The 21,364-nt window shown below is 45.2% G+C and overlaps 5 protein-coding genes across 6 annotated transcripts; 2 read left to right on the top strand and 3 right to left on the bottom strand.

Moving 5' to 3' along the window:
- Positions 1-745: 745 nt before the first annotated feature.
- LOC133908356 (uncharacterized) lies at positions 746-3,581 on the bottom strand. 2 transcript variants are annotated; one of them, XM_062350340.1, is made up of 8 exons: positions 3,252-3,581; positions 2,998-3,122; positions 2,838-2,875; positions 2,574-2,684; positions 2,401-2,480; positions 1,755-1,791; positions 1,276-1,317; positions 746-1,169 (listed from the first exon to the last, which is right to left on the bottom strand). In XM_062350340.1, exons 1-8 carry the CDS (start codon positions 3,492-3,494, stop codon positions 1,084-1,086), a joined length of 762 nt encoding a protein of 253 aa, XP_062206324.1. In that variant the 5' UTR covers positions 3,495-3,581; the 3' UTR covers positions 746-1,083. The 2 variants fall into 2 exon arrangements, with proteins under 2 accessions (XP_062206324.1, XP_062206325.1); XM_062350341.1 differs by lacking the exon at positions 1,276-1,317.
- A 443-nt stretch (positions 3,582-4,024) lies between these two features.
- On the bottom strand, positions 4,025-8,440 carry LOC133908355 (serine/threonine-protein kinase STY13-like). The gene is made up of 6 exons (XM_062350339.1): positions 7,799-8,440; positions 6,308-6,429; positions 5,454-5,650; positions 5,178-5,352; positions 4,605-4,739; positions 4,025-4,516 (listed from the first exon to the last, which is right to left on the bottom strand). Exons 1-6 carry the CDS (start codon positions 8,115-8,117, stop codon positions 4,307-4,309), a joined length of 1,158 nt encoding a protein of 385 aa, XP_062206323.1. The 5' UTR covers positions 8,118-8,440; the 3' UTR covers positions 4,025-4,306.
- Positions 8,441-10,661: 2,221 nt separating this feature from the next.
- Positions 10,662-14,400, top strand: LOC133908354 (uncharacterized). The gene is made up of 8 exons (XM_062350338.1): positions 10,662-10,918; positions 11,014-11,116; positions 11,695-11,792; positions 11,869-11,999; positions 12,089-12,197; positions 12,866-13,057; positions 13,192-13,328; positions 13,754-14,400. Exons 1-8 carry the CDS (start codon positions 10,742-10,744, stop codon positions 14,028-14,030), a joined length of 1,224 nt encoding a protein of 407 aa, XP_062206322.1. The 5' UTR covers positions 10,662-10,741; the 3' UTR covers positions 14,031-14,400.
- Positions 14,401-16,477: 2,077 nt separating this feature from the next.
- LOC133908353 (CASP-like protein 4U1) lies at positions 16,478-18,544 on the top strand. The gene is made up of 3 exons (XM_062350337.1): positions 16,478-17,442; positions 17,804-17,939; positions 18,019-18,544. Exons 1-3 carry the CDS (start codon positions 16,583-16,585, stop codon positions 18,205-18,207), a joined length of 1,185 nt encoding a protein of 394 aa, XP_062206321.1. The 5' UTR covers positions 16,478-16,582; the 3' UTR covers positions 18,208-18,544.
- Positions 18,545-18,742: 198 nt separating this feature from the next.
- LOC133905264 (probable glycosyltransferase At5g03795) lies at positions 18,743-20,747 on the bottom strand. The gene is made up of 4 exons (XM_062347009.1): positions 20,382-20,747; positions 20,151-20,281; positions 19,510-19,858; positions 18,743-19,432 (listed from the first exon to the last, which is right to left on the bottom strand). The coding sequence occupies exons 1-4, from the start codon at positions 20,745-20,747 to the stop codon at positions 18,743-18,745; spliced, it is 1,536 nt and encodes a 511-aa protein (XP_062202993.1).
- Positions 20,748-21,364: the final 617 nt, after the last annotated feature.

Raw genomic sequence — 21,364 nt, 5'->3', positions numbered from 1 at the left:
TCATGTTGTTGGTTAAGTTAGTTGCTCACACATAGATGTTTAGATTGCTTACCGCTAATGTTTAACATAACCATATGGCTTTATCCTTGCTAATGGCTCAATGCATAATCCTTGGAGTCGAGCTATGTTTATGTGCTCTATATGGTTTAAGTCTTGCGAGTACCCTTCGTACTCATGCCTGCGTTTCAGGTGCTGCTGTTGAGGAAGAGGCGGTGTTTGGCTACTTTGTGCCTGCCGATCAGGGTGGCGGGCAGGAGTAGCACATTCTACTCCGAACTCGGTGTTCGGGTATGGAGCCTAAGGGCATGTGGCTCCATATCCTTTTGTTGTATAGCTTTTAGTCTTCCGCTGCTTAGTTCTTTTGCTGGTTAGGAGTTGAGCAGATTTTAGTCTCCTCCTAATTCTCTTTTGCTGTAAATTATGATAACTTATTGCATGCTTAAGAACTTGTAATATAATGTTAATTACTCGCTCTTTCTTAAGCTTTGTTGTGATGTACATGTTGGAAAGGCATGTGTTCCGATCTTGGGCACAAAACACGTGCCGGGACTACCGGGATGATATTTTGGTTAATCATCGAGGTTGTGATTATGAATAATGATCCTCCTGGTGATTAATTAGAATATTATTTGGACGGTTCCTCACAAATAGCTATTCTTGTAATTTTGTTTTTCTGACTATTATTTTTGTAATTTTCGAATAAAATAATATTATTTAAAAAGGTCGGCAGGAAAAGACGATGGGATGGGGCCAACAGCATCACCTTTTCATTATTCCCCCGAGTAACGAAAGCATAACTTATTCCTCACTGGACCCTAACTATAACATTAGTGTTTAGTACGTACAGCTAGTCTTAATTTCGAACCTTGCGCTCTAACTAAACTTACATCCCGAGTCCTCAATGCCCTTCCCGTTATTCCTTACCGAGGCTGGATCGCTGCAGCAATCGGTTAAATGCCATTGTTGAAGTTGGCTTATGGTTTGACTCCAGGGTCTGCAACACACCAATCACCAGTTCGCCACACCACCCCCGTCATCACAACAAGTGTTTCAGTAGAGGATGAATGATGCAATCAAACGCTCCTACTTCTGTTTTCCGCATCGCTGCTTGTTTCTCCTTGCATTCACTTCAGCAGCCCAGCTCTTACCAACCTCTGTCTGGAACTTGCCTGCAATACAAGTTTGGGAAAATATTTAACAAAAGGAAGCAACTAGAAATGTTTTGTGGCCACTTTAGCAATTGCATGTTTTTGCAACAGAGATTGATCAAATTACCAGCAGTAGAGAGAAAGAACTCATCTAGCACTTTGCCATGTTCTGCGAATTTTCAAGATGCAAAAATTTAGCAGAATAAATGGATGTGTTTGAAGTACAATTTTTGGTGGTATGGATCAATAAGTTCTATTGTACGACATTTGACATGATAAGGCAGGCATCAATTCTAATTATTTATCCAAGCCAAATGCTTACAAGTGTTTTGCACAATGATTAACCCCAAAAAGAACCATGGCAATTTCTTAATATATCAAGAATATCATCATTAAAAACATCGATAATTCATCATCTATACTTCATAATACCAAATCATTTTCATACCAGCGAAGCAATTTAAGCTGTTGTAAAGTGAACGAAACCCAATACTTCAATAGGAGTACTACCGTTGAATGTACAGCATAGCATACTTAAAGTAAGCAAAATGAGAATTAGCTCATTGTTTGTGGGTACACAAATCAAATATGACAAAAAGTCAATACCTTTCTCATATTCTAATGCTTGAAGAATCATTTCCACCTGAAACAAATAAAAGTATTGTAAAACTTCAAATCTCAAGCACCAAACAGAAGATAACAAACAAAAGAAACAAAACTAAAAATGCACTGAAGTTAACTGAAATACTACACATAAAAATGTGTAGCGAATATCATGTCTGTAATTAAAAAAATCAACAGCTTACTTGCATGTTTTGAAGGATTGGAACATTGGGATATTGGGAATAAACCCAATAAGCTTTTGCATTCCTAACAAACTGTGTACGTTCCAACTTGGAAAATTGGGCCATTCAAGATCAATATGTCTATTATGCCCACGTCAATAGAAGCATTTAAGTGAACTCTCGAATGGACAGAACAGATTAAGTCAGAACAAACTGTTCATGTGATTTGTGCAGGGACTTGTATATAAGTTTACCAAGAGTTTATACTCTACCAAGGTTGATCAAAATGGCAATCCTGGTAGCTACTAGAAAACTCATGTATTTCTACAATGGATATTTTCAAGTTTGATAACAAGTGCTATAAAACCCAAACTAATATTCTTGTAGTTAATTTGTAAATTACATACATTGAGATTTTGGAGAAAAATGACAAGTAGACATTTCAGGAAAAAAATTTGTCAGCTTACTTTATCAAAATCTTTTACAAGATTGGCTTCAATAGAAGAATTATTTTCATATTCTCCCCACAGCTCCTTAATCTCATCAGCTGCAAAACAACCAATTATAGATCACTGAGAATCTTTTGTTGTTGGATGTTTCTGCATGAACTGACATTTAACATAAAAGAATGGACAGACACCTATTGGTCCACCACCAAGAACTTCACACATTTCATCTAGAGCTGCTTGTTCACGCCGGCTTTTTTCAGCCTTAGGTATACCATCAGATGGAGTAATGTCACCAACAATAGCTGTCGAACAAAGTAGTTTCAATATCTGAGTTTTACTTAGCTGAGATTCAGGCTAATCTACTGCCAGGTGATGTGCAGTTCATGCGGTCAAATAGGCGCATTCAATAGACAACAGGCCAATAGTTTGTCTAATGCACAGTGTTCACAGCCTACCTTCAGCAATGTCGTGCACGATAGCAATTTTAATACACCTGTTTCAGACAAACAATGTGGTGGTCAGCACCGAACAAAAAAATGATGAGGGAAGTCCAAGGCAGATGCTTTGCGAGAACCAAAACTCAGAAGAACAGAACAATCATTTGAAGAAACAGACCTTTCTCGATCCACCGCAGGCAGGTCTCCAGCAATCAAAGCCATCAAGGCCATACGGTACATGTGATCAGCAATAGACTCGGGGCCCTTAATGCTATGATTTATCCATCCTTTCCTTTTAGTGGTCTGAAGATTACAATAAAGCAATAGGCGTCAGAGTCATGAGCTTTCATGGATCTAAGAATCAATGAATGAGGGGTACGAATCAATCCAAATCAAAGCGCGACTAATTATGGCGAGCGCGTATAATTGTACCTTGAGGCTATGGCAGAGGGTGAGGAAATCGATGACCGAGGAGGCCGACGACGGCGTGGAGTCAGCCGGCGCCGGCGTTCGCCTGGGCAGGGGCGAGCCGCCGGGGCCGGGGTTCCCGGATACGGCGCGGGCGCCCGGGGCTAGGCGGCGCGGCGCGCGCTCCAGGGGGAGGATGCTCCGCGGGAAGCGGCGCAGGAGGCCGCGCGCCGCGGGAGGCGAGGGGAGTCGCGAGCTCACGGCCATCGGGGAGAGGTACAGGAGTGGGGGGCTTAGGTTCCGGATCGGAAGGCCACAGAAAAACGGCGGCGAGTGGAGGGAAAGGGAAAATTCGTCTTGCCGACTCATAGCTATCAGACGTTTATTTGTGTTGAAGATATGAGAAAAAAATTCAAAAATAGCTAAAAATAAACACATAGATGAATATTAAATAAAAAAATAGATGATCGAGATAACCATATTCACACACATGCCGGTTGTGCGTAGGTGAGATCGGATGAAAATAAATTCTATAGAATTATATCCAGAAAAACCCTAGATCCCATTCACACTATTCATCCTATGATTCAATAGTTGTACTGAAGAGGAGAGATGAGTGACACATATCATCAAAATATCTTTTATAAAATAGGATTTTATAGAATTTGCTTCCTAATCATTAGCACACGTTGACCTGTCCTTAGATTCAGCAAAGCTCTCTTCAATCCAGTTTCATGTCATATCCTGATGATGATTCATACTATTATTCATTATCGATAATCATTATTAACATCATGTATGTAAACATGGTTAATCCAATAGTGCAAAGCCTGCTTCAGGGACAATAATCAAACCATGTGAGCAACTCTCTCCCTAGGTTTGACCTCAACGTACAGCAAGCATTAGAACTCGCAGCAAGCGTGCAAGGATGAGATCGAACGGCTCATTCATTTACACCCATGACAACATCCCAATTATAGCCAGTTCTGCAACTAGATTACACCGAGGTCTAGCGATCAATAGCAGCATGGTTTCACCGGGTAGCTACGGCCGCGGCGCGATCGGATCACACGGCGGCGTCAGGGGCCTCGGTGCCGACGGAAGCACGAGAAGCAGCCCTGCGTCTGGTCCTTGGGGATCATGCCCCCGCCCTTGGACGTGTCGATCGCCTCCAGCATGGACACCACCTCGGCCATCTCGGGCCGCTTGTCAGGGTTCGCGTCCCAGCACCGCTTCATCACGTTCGCTAGCGAGCTCGGGCAGCAGCGCGGGATCTCTGGCCTCAGGTTCTGTGAAATTTCGTTTTCGGTTCAGGCTTTCAGGACACAAGATGGTAGCAAGGAGGGAAAGGAACGGGACAGAGGCATGTTTTTTTACCTGGCGAACGACAGCAGAAGTGACTTCCGAGAAGCTCAGGTCGGGGTACGGCATGTCGCAGCAGTATATCTCCCACAGGCAGATTCCGAAGCTGTAAACGTCACACTTCCTATTGTAAGGATGGCCATTGAGAACCTGCACGTATGCATATGCCAATGTAAAGAACAAGTATATTCTTTCAAGAAACAAGGAAAAGAAAAGTGCCAGTGCAAAAAAGAACAAATAAATTTGAGATCAATGGGAAAAGCCTGCTTCCTTATAAATGATAAATCAGTGTGATATATGAAGCAATGGGTAAGCGTAGCTTTGAAAAGAAAATAGCACAAACACTCGTCCAAATTATCGAAAAGATGAGCTCCAATCTTGCAGTTTCAACTATCTAAACAAGCAACTTTGTTGTGCCATCCACTAAAACAAATATTGCTGTGCCATGAAGCCACATATTTTCCTACTTAATTACACAGTTTTCGTGCAACTAAGACATATCTGCAATTGATAAATGATATAAGGTAACTTCTCCAGATGTTCAGTTTTAAAATTAAGAAAAAAAGTGAATGGTTAAAGATCAAATACCTCTGGTGCCATGTAACCAAGTGTCCCTGTTTCACCAGTCATATCACTAGGATTTGAAGCCTCAACTCGAGCAACGCCAAAATCAGCAATTTTCACAGTTCTCGTTTTGTCCAGAAGCATATTTTCAGTCTTGACATCACGATGCACTATCTTCTCTGAGTGAAGATAGCTTAATCTATTGAAACACAACGCTCACAATTATATCTTTGATGACTGAAGAGGCAGAACAACAACATTTTAGGCAAAACCAAAAGATAAAATCAGTTAATTACTTACCCCCTGGCAAGGTCAAGAGCTATTTGGGCCACAACTTTAAAGGCAAGCTTCCTTCTTCTGTTCTTTATCAGAAAGTTTTTTAGTGCCCCTCCAGGAAGGTATTCAACAACAACGCAGCAAATATTACTTGGCATGCCAAGATGCCCATGTTCCGTCTGTACATTTAGATCTCTTGCACCCATTATAGCCCCGATAAACTGTCAGATGAAAGTTCAAGATATTGTTAGGACATCTAGTTGACAATCAGAAAGATATCTACGTTCACCACCAAGAGACTAGAACAAACAAATAATAGTAGTTGATAATCCACAATGAATTGTACAGACGACAAAACAAAAGCCTCCTATAAATTGCTAATTAAATTTGCTATCATGTTGAGGTCAATTCTCATAGTGATATATGTAGACAAATTAGTATGTCATAAAACAAAATCCAGTTTTGCTACTATTATTAAAAAAATTAATGTTCTATACCTTATTATATCCATAGGAGGAAAACATGCAAACTCTGACATATATGGCATGTTTAGAATTAGATTATGACATTGAAGCATAAAGATAGCTGGTAGTACTGAACAAGACCATCACTATGCTGTCAGATATCTATATATGTGGAGAAAATGTGAAGACTGATACCACAGGGATGATTGACCACATATTTCAGTATACTGCTACAGATATCCCATGCGGTAGTAAACAAGTGTAACAATGGGGTTGTCATGGACAATATCGGATAGCAATGCTAGACTCTGTCCTGTGAACCAAAGCTACGAAATGAATTGATGTATACAGCAAAGTGATTTAACCTATGAAATTTGATGGGGAGGGAAAAAGGCTTCTTCAGGCAAAGATTACCTTAGTAACGTTTGGATGATCAAGCTTATGCCAGACAGCAACCTCTTGTGCAAATGCTGCTCTTAGTGCAGAGATTTCTTGTTCTGATCTGTGGCCATCCTCCCCCCAGTCAAGCAATTTCACTGGAAGATAATAATATTTAACAATTAATGTTGAAAAATGGAAGTCTCCATGGTAACCATAAAATTTCGTACACTGAACAGTTGATACAAGCTCACAAAGGTACTTTTGAACTGTGCATTTTACTCCATATTGTTGACTCTTATGCATAACAGCAGTGACTGTATGAGGATGGATACAACACATTTCAAATCCAAAAAATAGGTTAGCAGTTAATGAGGACCAAGGTAACACATTCTTGAAAAAAAAAAGGCTGCATTTAGTTGTGCACGTTGAACAGCAATTCTTAATAAAAGCTTAAATGTATCAGTTAGAATTTTTTGCCTGATGTGTAAAAATGGAATAGTGAGACACCTCTTAAGGGCATAGCATGTAAATGAAGCACCCAGGGAAGTAGAATGTGACATCTGAGATGTAATTTATGTAGGACAGTGAGGAAGCTGAGTTCATCGCACAACCGAAGTATCAAGTAAAGGCAAAACAAGCCATTTAATAACTTCAGTGAGCCGATGAATGCCTCGACACATTTAGTATGGCATTTTAATCACACCTTTGAGAATTGAATTAGCTGGTGAATAAAACGTATTGAGAGGGCAACATGCAATGAATGATAAAGTTCTGGACATATTGCATCTGCTTTGTCTTGTGCCATGTGATTATGCTTTAGTGGGACAATGCAAAACTGGTAACTTATATTCTAGCGGCAAAATTCTGCGCTTTTTGTTTGGAAAAACTAACCCAGTTTAGATTCTTTCCGATTTTCCTGGTCCCATGAAAAGTACAACGCCACTTGCAAGTTGCAACTTTTTGCCAAAAAAAAAAAAATCAGCTGCTTTAGTCTGTAATCTGTTGACTTCCAGGGGCTCATCATAAGATGAACACAAGGATCACGCGTACCAAAACTTTTCACTGTTGGTTGGTTCGGATCACATGAGGGGGGCTACACTTACAAACCAAAAGCGGGCTTATCTAAAGAAGTCACGGAATACACCATGGAATCAAGAAAAGCAGAGATATCAACTTTAGCAATTTGCTGACAAGGAAAAGCACCGGTGACACGACCGGCGAAAACAACACGTGAAATCACCCAAAACGACCACCTATGGCAAATGCCATTGCCATCTATCGATCAATTGTACTCGGCACTCTAAACCAGGAACAAAAATGAAGCATGCAGCAGACTTTCCTAAGAACTTGCGAACGAATCAATCAGATTCAGAACCAAAAGTCTAGCGCAGGTGAAGTTACTGATAAGTAACATGGCGATTTCATGGAACAGCTTATGGACACTGAAACTTGGCTCGTCGGGTGGCTATGCACGCGTATGTGTTAAAATGTGTAAAAGAAGTAGTGTGGATGCTGGCACGATACCGGCTACGTCCTGGCCGTCGTAGAGGCCGCGGTGGACGGTGCCGAAGGTGCCGCGCGCGATGACGCCCTTGATGACGAGCTTAGCGGGGTCGATCTCCCAGTCCTCCCGGCACCGCCGCAGCGGCGTCTGCAGCTCCTCCTCACCCAGCCTCGCGGACTCGCCCCGGCGGCTCCCCGTCCCGGTCTGCGCCGCGGCGGCGAGCCCGCCCCGCTCCGCCGGGCGGCCGAGGTGGCGCTCGAGCTGCTCGTCCAGGCTCTTGAGGTCTATCTGGTCCGCCCGCACAAACCCCGCGTCCCCGCCCGCGGTGGGCTGCCTCATGCTTGGAGCAGGAGCCGGGATGGCCGGAGAGGGGCGCGGCGGCAGCGGTGGGCTGCTGTGGGTGAGCGGCGTGGAAGGCCTCAGGTGGTATGGCTTCCGGAGCGGGTAGCGGCGGCGGCTACTGGGGAAGGGAAAGAGGTGGCGAGGCGGAGGTGGTTCGAGTTCGTGCGGGAGACTCCATGTGAGCGCTTGGGACAGCGGGTTGCCGAAGTAGCCACGGGGTACGGTACGGGAGGAAAGCCAAGTGACCGAGGACTCGTGTTGCCGGGGGCCCTCAGGAGGCTTGTGCCCAGGGGTTCGACGAATTGACTCGGGCAAGGGCGTCCCGTCACAGATAGACCTTTTTCATTTCCACAGTTGAGCAAGACAAGAGTTTTCAGCACAAAAGTCCACAGCTGATATATGGCTACCAAATGTTTCCTTGCCACACTTTTGTCACAACTAGGTGTTGTAAAATGCAGTTTTTAGCACAAAAGCCCACAGCCGATACATGGCTACCAAATGTTTCCTCGCCACACTTTTATCACAACTAGGTGTTGTAAAATGCATTAGCCAACCAAGCATGCTCTAAGCACTTGAAGAACATGATTTAGCCAACCAAACATGCTCTAAGCATTTGAATACACGATCTCTGGATGCAAATATGTACACAATGAGTAATTATGGTTGCTACTTAGTTTATTTTTGTTAAGTTAATTAGATAGAGATAAATCTTTAGTTTATTTAAATGAGTTTTGGATCCAAAAAAACCAAAACTTATCTCCCTACTCGCTAGTACTGACAAAGCAAAAACTACGACTATAGAAGCACAGGGAACATTCACCAAATTCTCTCATAGCTGGCTTCCGCACAAGCCACATTGTCCCAAAAGAAACCTATGTTCCATTGCCAAGTAAACGTATATCTACATTTAAATTTGATTTATCTAACATATCATACTATAATTGACTATAATGTTACCATCTGGAGGGATAGACAACAAATTCATGGAAACTCCTCCGGCCATACGCCTTCATTCATTTTGCAATTTCGTCCTGACAAGTGGCAAACATTAAGGCAGTCAAACTAAAGTGTAATAGCTACTACAAATTCTGTTGCATTCTAAATGTTGATGTGTGGGCATATATACTAACAAAATAAAAGTAGCATTAAGGGTATATTTGCTTTTCTTGTGGCTTCTCCGCAGTTTGTTCTGTATTGTAGCTTTTTGAGAAGTTGGTTCGTTAAAGATGTGGCTATTTGAGGTCCTAACCTTTTCGCTTGACTTGATGTGGAGTAAGTGTGCAAGTTCTTTACTCCTAGTAGCAACCTCAAAACATCATTTATCGTAACAAACACCTCCACACCAAACTCTGACTCTAACATAGAGGTAGCTTTGGATTCCGTCAATCAAACTAAGATCTGGCCTGGTAGTCATCATCAATATCCATCTCTATATAACATTGTTCGGAAAAAAATGCATTGGTAGCTAAAGTGTTAAACAGTGTCCCACTCAATATAGCCTTTTATATAGCATTGGTGAAAGATAAATTAGTGGAATGGCACAACCTTGTACCAAGAGTTGCCAATGTCCAGTTAAACAATAGCTCGGATGTTTCTAGATGGAGTTTTCGTGATGTATAAAGCCATTTTGAACAATGGTATTGTAAATGCAAACATGGTTCTTTGGAAGCTTAAAGTGCCTTTGAAGATCATTTTTTTGGTATTTAAAAATAGGTGTAATCCTGACAAAGACAATTTAGCTAGACATAACTAGAATGAAAGTAAGAAATGTTGCTTTTGTTTTAGTAATGAGATTATACAATATCTCTTTTTTATTGTCATTTTGCTAAGTTTATTTAGAGGGGCGTTCATATTGCTTTTAATTTAGACCCACCTACTAGTGTTAATGATATGTTTGATGATTGGCTAATGCTGATGGGATCGAAATTAAAATTGCAATTGTTGGCAAGGGCTTTTGCACTTTGTTAAGCTTTATGGCTTAGAAGAAATAATATGATCTTTAACAAAACACTGATCAAATCTTACATGAAGGTGATCTACACTGGCTCCATTTTTGGACGCTACCGTAGCGATCTGAGGAAGACAAAGAAATGGTATGTCTTGTCTGCCGTACTATTGGTGCATATTTTCACTAACCATGGATGAAGATACAGTAACAGGATTTGTGCATAATAAGCCCTAATACCCAAAACTATGTTGGTGCTCCGTTTATGTTTATGCTTATTCCATCACGGTTTGTGTGATGCCACCAGCCATAGTGCTGAATCGGTGTCTCTAGGCCGAGATATAAATTGGCAAATTAGCCCCCTAATAGGTGGATAGGCCGAACAGCCTTTGCACTTTTGCAGTTTGCACAACAAATCTGAAGAAATACTGTAACGCATATGCAGCCCAGTGAAATAACATACTTGGCTCGGCCCATTTCGGAGCAGAACACAGGGCCCAATATGTGATTCTCTCCCTTCTGCCGAGCAACAGAAGCCCATACTGAAAAGCAGCCCATCCCTACTCTATCCTGCCATCGGCAGCCTTGCTCGCCAGAAAAATTCACAACCGCGAGGGGTCGCAAGAGAGGTCGCAAGCTCGCGCGACCCAGGCCAGCCAGAGCCAGGCAAGTCCCCATGGCGGCGCAGGCGCTGCCCCTCCTCCGGTGGAGCCGGAGCGTTTCATCCCTCCGCGCCCGCTCCTCCCCCGCCGCGCCGCGCCGCCTCTTCTCAGCCCTTCGCCGCCCCGCCGCCGCCCGCTGCGAGGCCGGCTCCAAGGTCGTGCTCAAGGGGATGGACTACCCGGAACTCGAGGTAAGGGCTCGGCTCTCGACCTGCGGGTTTTATGTAGTCCGTCGGTTGGTGGTATGCGCATGCGTGCGAGCTGATTTGGCGTGAGTCTTGCGCAGGATTGGGTGCAGGCGCAGGGGTTCCGGCCGGGGCAGGCCATGATGCTGTGGAAATGCCTTTACGGGAACAACGTCTGGGCGCATTGCCACGACGAACTGGCTGGTAAATTAATTTTTTTCCTTATAAATATTAACTTCGATAATTTTGACTGTGATGAATTGTGAAATTAATCTATTCTGGAGTAAGTTATTAACTGATACCTCACATTGTAGAAAGTTATTATGAGGTCTATGTAGGAGCGTGTACTTAAGCTACCCAATCATGCTTGGGTACTGGTCATGGTTGCATGGAGTTGTCCTTCCAAATTGTTTTGTCAGTATCATTGACATTCACAGAAAGTCATGTTTCATACACAATATTATCAAATTTTGCCGTTGGAAATACATAGAAAGTCTCTAGCGCATATTGTACTATCAAGTAGAACTTATATCTTGATAAGCAAATAAAAGAACTTTGCAACTTGCAAATGCCTCTACCTTTATAAGTTTTACTTGTGTGGCATCTTTCTCTGACTGCATTGACACCATTCATACTGTTTAGTTTCTGTATAGGGATCTATTCGTGTCACCTGGAATTTTACTTTTGAATGTGCTTATCTTTCTCCTCCTTGGTAGAAATTTATGTCCTCTGCTGGTATGTTTGCTGAATGGATTTCATCCTTTACCGCTAACCTTGTTCAGGTTTAAACAAGGACTTCAGGAAGATGATAACCGAGCATGCTCATCTCAAGGCCTTAACTGTTAAGGACATCCTTACTGCATCTGACGGAACTCGTAAGGTAGTTTTCAGTGTTACTGATATCTTCTGCAATGATTTACAGAATATGATTGATTATGGAACACAGGATTTTACAGATACTGTTCTCTCTTGAAGATGGTCCGGTGATTGAAACAGTTATCATTCCTTGCGCTAGGGGCAGGACAACTGTCTGTGTTTCAAGTCAAGTGGGTTGTGCCATGAATTGTCAGTTTTGCTTCACTGGAAGGTTTGTTCACTTCATTGGGATAAGACATTTGCTTTTCTTTTGGTCATCACTAACCCTATGTTCGCTTCCATTTTTTGTGACTCATATAGGATGGGTTTGAGAAAGCATCTGTTGACAGCTGAAATTGTTGAGCAGGCTGTGTTTGCTCGTAGATTATTTTCAGATGAATTTGGATCTATTACTAATGTTGTATTTATGGTAATCATTCTCTTCACTGTAACTTAGGGCTTTGACTTTATTACGATGATTAACTGAGCATCTTGTTTAACTAATAGCATACAATTTGTAGTGTACATCTTGAATCCTGATTTCTTGCCTTTGCATGCCAGTTTTCCTAAAGTGGCAGCAAAAAATATGTATTACTGTCTACACAGTATCTTAAACTGCAACTCTCAAGTCAGTTTATATTGCTGCTGTTGAAGCAGCACTTTTTTTCTTGCAGTATTGTGAATTTGTGATATTGTCCTTGCTTTCTGCTTTCATGCCATATTCAGTTATTTGGTGCGATTCTAGAATCGTGTTGACCTATGTATGGTTACATCTTGTTTTATCAGTTGCCGTGTCCTTATCAATGGTATTATTGAGTTATGTTCCTTTTTCAGTTCTTAGGCTTCTGATTTCATGGCTTCTTGATGTTGGTTTTGGAGTACTGTGTTAGCAAGTATAGTGATAGCAATGCCATGTGTACCTCATTTGGGCATGGATTATTCACTACTAATGTAGCATCTTTTTATGTTTACCTACCGTAGTTAGCTACTAATAATATCTCATCATGTAGCATACCGGATTTTGAAACTCTGTTTCTTTTGTTGATTAGATGCTGTTACTTTTGCCCCGAATCATTCATTTTTCTCTGATTTGTTCAGGGCATGGGTGAACCATTGCACAATATTGACAATGTGATAAAAGCATCAGCAATAATGGTTGATGAGCAAGGCCTTCATTTTAGTCCTCGCAAGGTTACTGTCTCCACAAGTGGTCTTGTCCCACAGTTAAAACGCTTCCTCCATGAATCCAATTGCGCCCTGGCCGTCAGTCTCAATGCAACAACAGATGAGGTAAGGGTTGTTCTGATCAGGCGAAATAGTCTTGGCATTATTTTGTGGTTCTGTAAAGTACTGATCAGGCGAAATATTTGTGGCATTATTTTGTGGTTCTTATCATGCGAAATAGTTTTGGCATTGTTTTGCAGGTTAGAAACTGGATAATGCCCATAAACAGAAAATACAATCTTAACTTGCTTCTTGGCACTTTAAGGGAGGGACTTCGCTTCAGAAAAAATTACAAAGTGCTATTTGAATATGTCATGCTTTCTGGAGTGAACGACAGGTCAGGAATCTGCTTCTGTGTCTTTGCTGACCGTTTATATCTAGTGATGTCTTGGCATAGCTTACATATAATGATATAAACATCTTTTCTGTTGAGGTCTGCGTGCATTTGTTTAGTGCTTTCAAAAGGCTACTTGAGTACTTCTGTTTATTCGGAAGGGGGATTCTTTTTTATTTTTCCTATTTGATCCAGGCATACATGTAGGCCTACTAGCAATAGTCTATTGTTAATGTTATTGTAATCATACGCTCGTAAACAGATTGAAATACTGAATCTTCTCCATCTCTTTTTTTTGGGTAACCTAGTGTGATCATTTATCCATTGGCAAACTGAATCCTTTTCTGTAGTATTCTTTTCTCACAAAATTAAATAAGTTAATGCATGCACCCTAACTTCTTTTTTTGGTGGATTTACTGTGCTCACAGTATGGATGATGCGAAGAGGCTTATAGAGCTCGTCCATGGGATTCCTTGCAAGATCAACCTCATCTCTTTCAATCCCCATAGTGGTTCCCAATTCAAGCCCACACCGGACGAGAAAATAATTGAGTTCCGCAACGTTTTAATTCAATCTGGCCTTGTGGTTTTTCTTCGGCTCAGCAGAGGGGATGATCAGATGGCTGCTTGCGGGCAGCTAGGAGAGCCTGGAGACTACAAGCTACCGCTGCTCCGTGTACCAGAGAAATTTCAGGTCGCCGTGTGATGCGAAACGGTACAGTCATTTGTATAACAGGTACTGGGGGGCAACTTGACGAACGCAAGTAATTGACACGAAATGAAGATACAATCGTGCAGTTCTTAGAAGCTATGCCATCTCCGAGGACTGCGCGGAATTTCGTGATATGGTATCACCGCGATGGGTCTTCATCTGCCACGGGGCAAGAACACATTTTGACATGGTGCAGCTAATCCGGGGGTATCCTAATCGAGAGTTTGACACGGATATACACTGGGTATTTCTCGCACTTGGTTCACTATATAAGATTGTAACAAGATGTTTGCATTTCGCACTTCGATACCGTACCGTCGCAGGAGGCTAAAGTTCTAAAGCAATGCATCTCCAACTTCTTTGAGTGCGTGACATTTGTCCGTTTGGCATGGTTCATGCTGCGGTCTGAGTTGTCAAAGTTAAATTCTGTTGCGGGCTGTTCCAAAAGGCTCGGATCATCCTATCGATGAGCACATTGGATGAGGGCGACATGCAGGAATGACAGAAAGGAAACGGAAGGCTCGCAAGTTTGCCTCGCCTGAGATACCTTAACCATTAAGGTATGCATGGCACCAACTCACCTGGCCAGGGAGGAAAGCAGGAAGAAAAAAAAACTAGCGCAAGCCCCACCAGATCAGAGTGCCTTCTTTCCAAAAAGCAAGTCCATTACATTACACTGCTTATAATGGGCGTCTTTAGCACTAATCTGCAACGGAACTGGTAGACGGTCTACACGACCACGCGTTGCTTTAGCAGAAGCTTAAGATATTCCTCGTTCCACGGCACACAGCACTGTCTAATCCCGTAGATGGCCATTCTGCAAGTGATCTTTTAGGTCTTGTTCATGTTTGGTGGGAGTATCTTGGTCAAGTTTCTTACGTACTTTGCATACATGCTGTTCTTACCACAGCTCCACAAGCGAAAAATGAACTATGTTCCTACGGAGTTCATGTGAAATTCCTGTGTTCCAAGCTGGTTAACGAGCATTAGTAGTAGGAATATTTGCTGCCTTACGGCCACAAGGTGCCACGATATTCTATCGTGAGGTCCACTTCGAACCAATTCTTTTCTTCTGCCTAACTTCATGTAGCCCCATCCTTTTCATGGTCCTCCACAAAATCTGCTTCAAGGCACCATTGGATCGCCGTAGAGAAATGTAGTTTCCTTGATCGATCCATAACGTATATGTCAAGGCAGCAAAAGAAATTAACACACATATCATGATTCATTGCGTGGTTCGATTGGCGTCACAATGCCCACAAGATCATCGAAAGCCGGATAATCATCGTCTGTATTTGCTCGACAAATCTCCCGATCCACTTCACTCCTGTCAGAGTGCAGCAATAAACATTTAAACAACACGAGCAGGAAGCGAAGATGCCATATTGACCGCTAAGTTGAGCCCGTCAAAGACAGTTCCCAGTCGCCTACCGACGAAGTGGACACCACAATTATTTAGGATTACATCACATGGTAATTTGACAGTCGCCTAATGAGGGCATGTTTGATTCATTCCTAATGGTGACAAGATTAACCGTAACTAAATGTGATTTGTTACAAAAAGTATGGTCAATAAATTTTTAGCTATATGTGTGTTAAAGTTAGTAAAAAAAAAACTAAATGTATGACATGTAGGATAATGACTAATAAAATATGGTTTATCATAGTTATGACAGTTAATCAAATAATAGATTAAAAATCTATGACATGACTAAGTTTAGACGTGACAAGATTAAACTAAAATCAAACTCCCCAGTTTGTCACTTGCAAGATGTATAGACGTGGCAAGATTAGACTCAAACTAAATATATCCCAGTTTGTCACTTGCAAGCTAGAACTAGAAACAGGGAAAAGGAAAAGGGATAAAAAAAAAAACCCAAAATTTCTGACGCGATTAATATTGCATTCGGTTTGGCGCCCCTCGCGTGGTAATCCATGCAAACATCGTGTGTACGGCCAGGCCAAATCGATGGAATCATCTATACGAATTTAAAGTGTTTGTCTCTGATAAAAAAATGCAAGCATTGTGAAAAAGAGAGAGAGAGAGACATACAAGAGTTGTTTGTACTTGGATGGGCGCTATGCAAAAGCAGTGAAGAGAACTACTGAGGAATGTGAGAAGTGCCAGGGAGGGAAAGAAGCGCAAGAGAAGATGTTTATAAAAAATCTAGATTTTTTTCTAAACTATATTAGCACATATAAGGGTATTGGGATTTTCTAAATTCAATGTCACTGTAACTTTATCACTGATATTGTCACGATGACATTAAAATCAGATGAACTCAGTCCATGTTTAGTGAAGAATAAGATATCTACGGACCATTATTTATATTAGTACTAAAATACATGTAACTTTTATTTGTATTACAAATTATAGTTTTTATGTAGATTTTTAACACTGTTCCATGAGGACATTAGCCATAAGTACCTATTTGCGTAGACAGGAAAGCAACACGTAACCTCCCATACATAACACGGCAACTTCCTCCCCTGCCCGGCATCAGCCCGCCCGCCTCCTTCCGCCACGCGCATCGGCCACACACACCATGGCGTCGACGCCAAGGAGGCCGCCGCCGGAGAGGCCGCCGCCGGCCCTTCCCCCGCCGCAGCTGGAGCCTCCGCCCCCGGACCCGTCGCCATCGCCGCCGGGCGAGGAGTTCCACACGCCGCCGCCGTCGCTGGGCGAAGCGTCGCCGCGGGAGGAAACCAATTTGACCAGCGATGGGAGAGGACCCACCAAGAGCCCGCCGCTCTCGCCCGTGCGCTTCCCCCCGCCGCACCGCTTGCTTCCGCCCGAATCCCCCACGGGCAACGCGCACGAAGGGGGCGCCACCGCGCAGGCGGCGCCGCATGGCCGCCCGCAGCTTCGCCTGACGACCGGCCTCGTCCGGACGCCGTCGCAAGGGTCTCTCGCTAGGTCGCCGTCTCCGTCGCCATCGCCGACGCCGCCGTCGCCGCTTACTCCCGCTCCCACGGCACCCAACTGCAAGAGCGGCCAGAGCACGCCGAAGCGCGCGGAGGCCTGGAAGCCGCCGGCGTCGCCCGTCGCAGCGGCGATCGCGGTGCAGTTCGACCCTGTGGAGGAGGCCGTGACGTCGCCGCTGCACGTCGGCAAGGCCCGGATCGACCAGCAGAAGCGCGCAGCCGTCACGTCACCGCTGCGCATCGGCAAGGCCCGGCTCGACCAGCAGCAGCGCGCGCAGGCGGCGGCAGAGAATGGGGGCGCCGCTGCCACCGCGGTGCCGCCCGACGTGGCGGCCGTGGCCGCGGTCGGGGAGAGGAGGTTGCTGTCGGTGGCGCTGCGGCTGGCCACGGCGGTGCTCAGCCTGGTTGCCTTCTCGGTGATGGTCAGCGCCCGCACGTCCGGGTGGGCCGGCGACTACTTCGGCCGCCACGAGCAGTACAGGTCGGTGATCACCACTTGTTCAAAAGTTTCGCCCGTTTCTTTTCTTTTTATTCTTTTGCATTTTATTCGGATGTGTCCTGTTTCTGACGGTTATTGGAGTCGTTAGTCGTACAAGAGGCAGTTGACTAGGCTCGAGTCACGAGTTCAAATCCTGTTGAATAACAATACTCCATCCATTTGAAATGGCAAATCCAATTTTGATTTATATTTTGAATGTTACTTCAAACTTAAAACTATGAACCATGAATCTAACCTGCCTGATCAAGTTCCTAGCTTGTCCATTCAGACGTTCAGAGCCTTTTTCTTCTTTCTTTTACTGGAGGTAAATTATGTTTCTGTTTTTTTCGCAAATGTGTGGCAGGTACGCTGTCGGAGTGAACGTGATCGTTTGCGTTTACTCAATCGCGCAATCACTCGGTGAAATCCGCCGCCTGATCTCGACGAGTTTCATTTTCCGGAGCATGGCAAGCTACTACTTCAGCCTGTTCCTGGACCAGGCAAGTACAGCACATTCTTGGAACTGAAAATGCTCATGTGCAGTAACTGAACTGTGAGTGCTTCGACAACATACTGCAGGTACTGGCGTATCTCCTAATGTCGGCATCGTCAGCGGCCGCGTCGCGCAACGATCTGTGGGTGTCGAGGTTCGGCACCGATCCCTTCAACAAGAAGATCAGCGTCGCGGTCTGGCTGTCGTTCATTGGGTTCCTGACGCTCGCTGCAAGCTCCCTCATCTCCACGGCAAATCTCTTCAGCATGGTCTGACAGGGTGATCACCGTTGCCGATGTGTAAATTTTGGAGCACATATTGACGCGAATTAGTCGGAAATATACGGCACATACTCTGTTCTTGGTACTAGGCCATCGGCACATCAGGAATTGCTTTATGTAAGGGGCAAACAGAATGTTGAGTTTTTGATAATTTGGCAGCTGTGTCTCAAACTAGTCGTTTCTTTGTGCATGGCTAGCTATTCGTCGCATAGTACAACATGTTGTCGTGTACTATTGCAGTACTGTTGCATGTCACTCGGAGTATGGAACTGTGGACGTCTCGTTAATAAAAAACAAAGCATGCCGTATGGTCAGGGTCAGCTTGACACAATGACACTCCCTTTTGATGCAGTGAAAGACAGAGGCTTATGCTGAACCAATAAAAATCTACGGCAAAATCTTAACGAAATCATCTACTCCCTCCAAACCTTTTCCAAAACGACGGAGGGAGTACATCTTAAGAACCTAAACGATCTTCTACTAGTATACAACATAGGCAAACTGCCGTAGGTAAAACCTGGCTGTTAATTTAGTCCTCAAGTTGAACTTGGTTCACTCTACTCAACCAAATGGAGTGCAGGATCATGTGGAAGAGGTCGTACTTAACAATGGGCCTGGCGTGCCACAGGAAGTGCCTCTGCAGCCGCTTCACGCAGTTGTGCATCACTACGTACCTCCGGAGCGAGATCCCCTGCAGGATCCTCTTCAGGTCCGGTATGTCCTTCTCGGCGACGACCACCGAGAAGGCGCTCCAGTCTAGCACCTCGCTGAGCGGCAGCACGAAGTTGTCGGCGATGATCACCGGCACGCACTCGTAGTAGAACGCCTCCACGATCCGGGGGCTGTTCACCTCGTGCCCCATGGGGCACAGGCAGAACCGGCTGTTCTTCATGTGTTGGATGTAGCTCATCCTCCGAGACACCCTGTTTGGCAGCAGCTCGTACACCCTCATGTCGTCGTCCTGCCCGTTCCCCCAGTGCTTGAGGAGCACAGGCCTGACCCTGCCGTGCACGTTGCCGGCGAAGAAGGCCAGGATGCCCCGTCGGGAGACCGGCAGCCCGCCGACGTACCGGAGGGGCCGCTTCGGCGCGCGGATGGTCGTTTCCGGGAGGGAGACGTCCTTGCCGAGGGTAAAGATCCCCTCTGAGCTATCGGCGTTGCACAGCGCCTTGATGGTGTTCCTCCGGAGATCGCCGTGCGACGTTGTCGTGTAAGGTCCCTGCAAGAACCAAACAATGGTCACATTCAGAGGAACACTTCTTGAGCTTGATCGAATCCTATGGATCAAAAGCTTGCCCAGTCATGGCAGGCGACGAGGAAATGATCAGCTCCTCTTGTACGGTTCCAGAATGGATACTTGTTGGCGAGGCCTCTGACAAAGTTTCTCAGGTACACGGCCAGCGGCCTGAGATTGTGGGAGTTGGCCACGTAGAGCGTGCGCCTTAGTTGCTGGGAGCTGTAGGGCAGGTAGAAGAGGTGCGCCTTGCTGGCGTCGGCGGCGACGAACCGGCGGCTCTCTTTGAGGAGCTTCATGAACCAGCCCTCGGAGGCGTAGATGCCGCTGAGGGGAGGCGTGTGGAAGATGGGCCTCCGGCCGTCCTGGTAAATGTAAACTTTGAGTATCCGTTCCATCAGTTCATAGCTCCTGGATGATCACATTTGCTACAATTACGATGCGTTTAGTTTAATGAACGGAATTGCTAGCAATACAATGCGTGGAAATGTAAAGCTCCATTTTAAGATATGTGAATTTCATAATAAAAGCATGCTGTTTCTTGGACACTTTATCGAGCAAAAAAGGCAGCACGATTACGTCAAATGCAGCATAAAATGTGCAGGGAAACATGCCAAAACGCACTCGAGAAACTTGGAAACTGCTCCATGCTTGGAGAAGCAACGCATGCACCATTGCGGCGTAGACGAGTACCGTTGGTTACCTCTTGAACTGGGAGACGTTCTTGAACAGAGGCGCGTACAGGTCCGGGTCGTCAACAACCGGCACGGCGTCGCGAATCTCCTTCTTGGCGTACCGCAGCGCCTCCTCCGGCGCCATCCTCCAGTACGACGGCTGATCACCAACATAGAATCAAACAGCCTCGCGCGGTCAGTCACGACGAAAGCACAATGGCAAATAGACTTGCAACACCATCTCGCGCGCGTAGCCGCACCTCTCGTTTCCGGCGCCTTGCGGCGGGCGGTGGCGTCGTTGACGGTAACAGCGGGGGAGGAGGAGGCGTCTTAGCGCGTGTCACAGTTGGCGGTGGCGGTGGCGGTGCGGATCTCCGGGCGGATAGCTCCCTTGTGAACTCCGTGGTGGAAAACACGCGCGGGGAGGAAGGGAGGGAGAAGGTGAGGAACGCGGTGGCCGCGCCCACCGCGAGGAGGGAGGCGAGCGCCGCGACGCGGCAGCAGGAGACGGACATCATCGCGCCGCGGTGGCGGGGCCGGCGGCGGGACGACCCAGCGGGGAAGGCGGCTGCGGCGATCCTCGGGTTGGCGACGGCGGTGGCGGCAAGGTGCGGTGGTGGCAGCATTGGAAGGGGGAGGAGGAGGAGACGGGAGGCATGAAGGGAAGAGCGGGCGGGCGCGTGGGCGGATGTCTGGTGATTATTCGGCGTGCCTCAAACTGCTATAACGCCGTGACGCATGGCGGTGTTCCCGGTTTGGCATGCTTCTTTCACCTTTACGGTCTTTTTCCCATTTAAGCATGCATGGACCCATAATTTCGGAATTAAGAACGGGAAGCAACTTTTTCTATTTTTAGGCCCGGTTGGGTTTCGGCAAAAAATCCAAAAGTATACAGCATGCGGTACCGTATTTGCTAAAATAGATAATATATTAATGTATTTATAAATTTAGTATGTGTATTCGGCACATCATTTACCGAAAACGGATTTTCGGTACACCGTGCACCGAAAATTTCCCGATCCCACCTTTTTCAGCACACGAGGTACTGAATACGGCTAGCTGCGTCATCATGTCGCTTCAGATGCTGCTTTTGTCGTGTCACGTCGCTCAGGCGCGAATGGCCCGCGGATGCTACGTGCTTCTACCTTTTGCTCACGGTGCCTCGCGCATTGCCCGCTCAGGGCTTTTGGCGTGCGTTAGGTCGGCGTGCTGCTGCTGTTTCCTTTTGTTGCATGAAAGCTTT

The sequence above is a fragment of the Phragmites australis genome, chromosome 2 (genome assembly GCF_958298935.1).
Source record: "Phragmites australis chromosome 2, lpPhrAust1.1, whole genome shotgun sequence".
NCBI classification, from domain to species: domain Eukaryota; kingdom Viridiplantae; phylum Streptophyta; class Magnoliopsida; order Poales; family Poaceae; genus Phragmites; species Phragmites australis.
The sequence above is the reverse complement of the archived record's forward strand: the minus strand, read 5'-3'. Positions and strand labels throughout refer to the sequence as shown.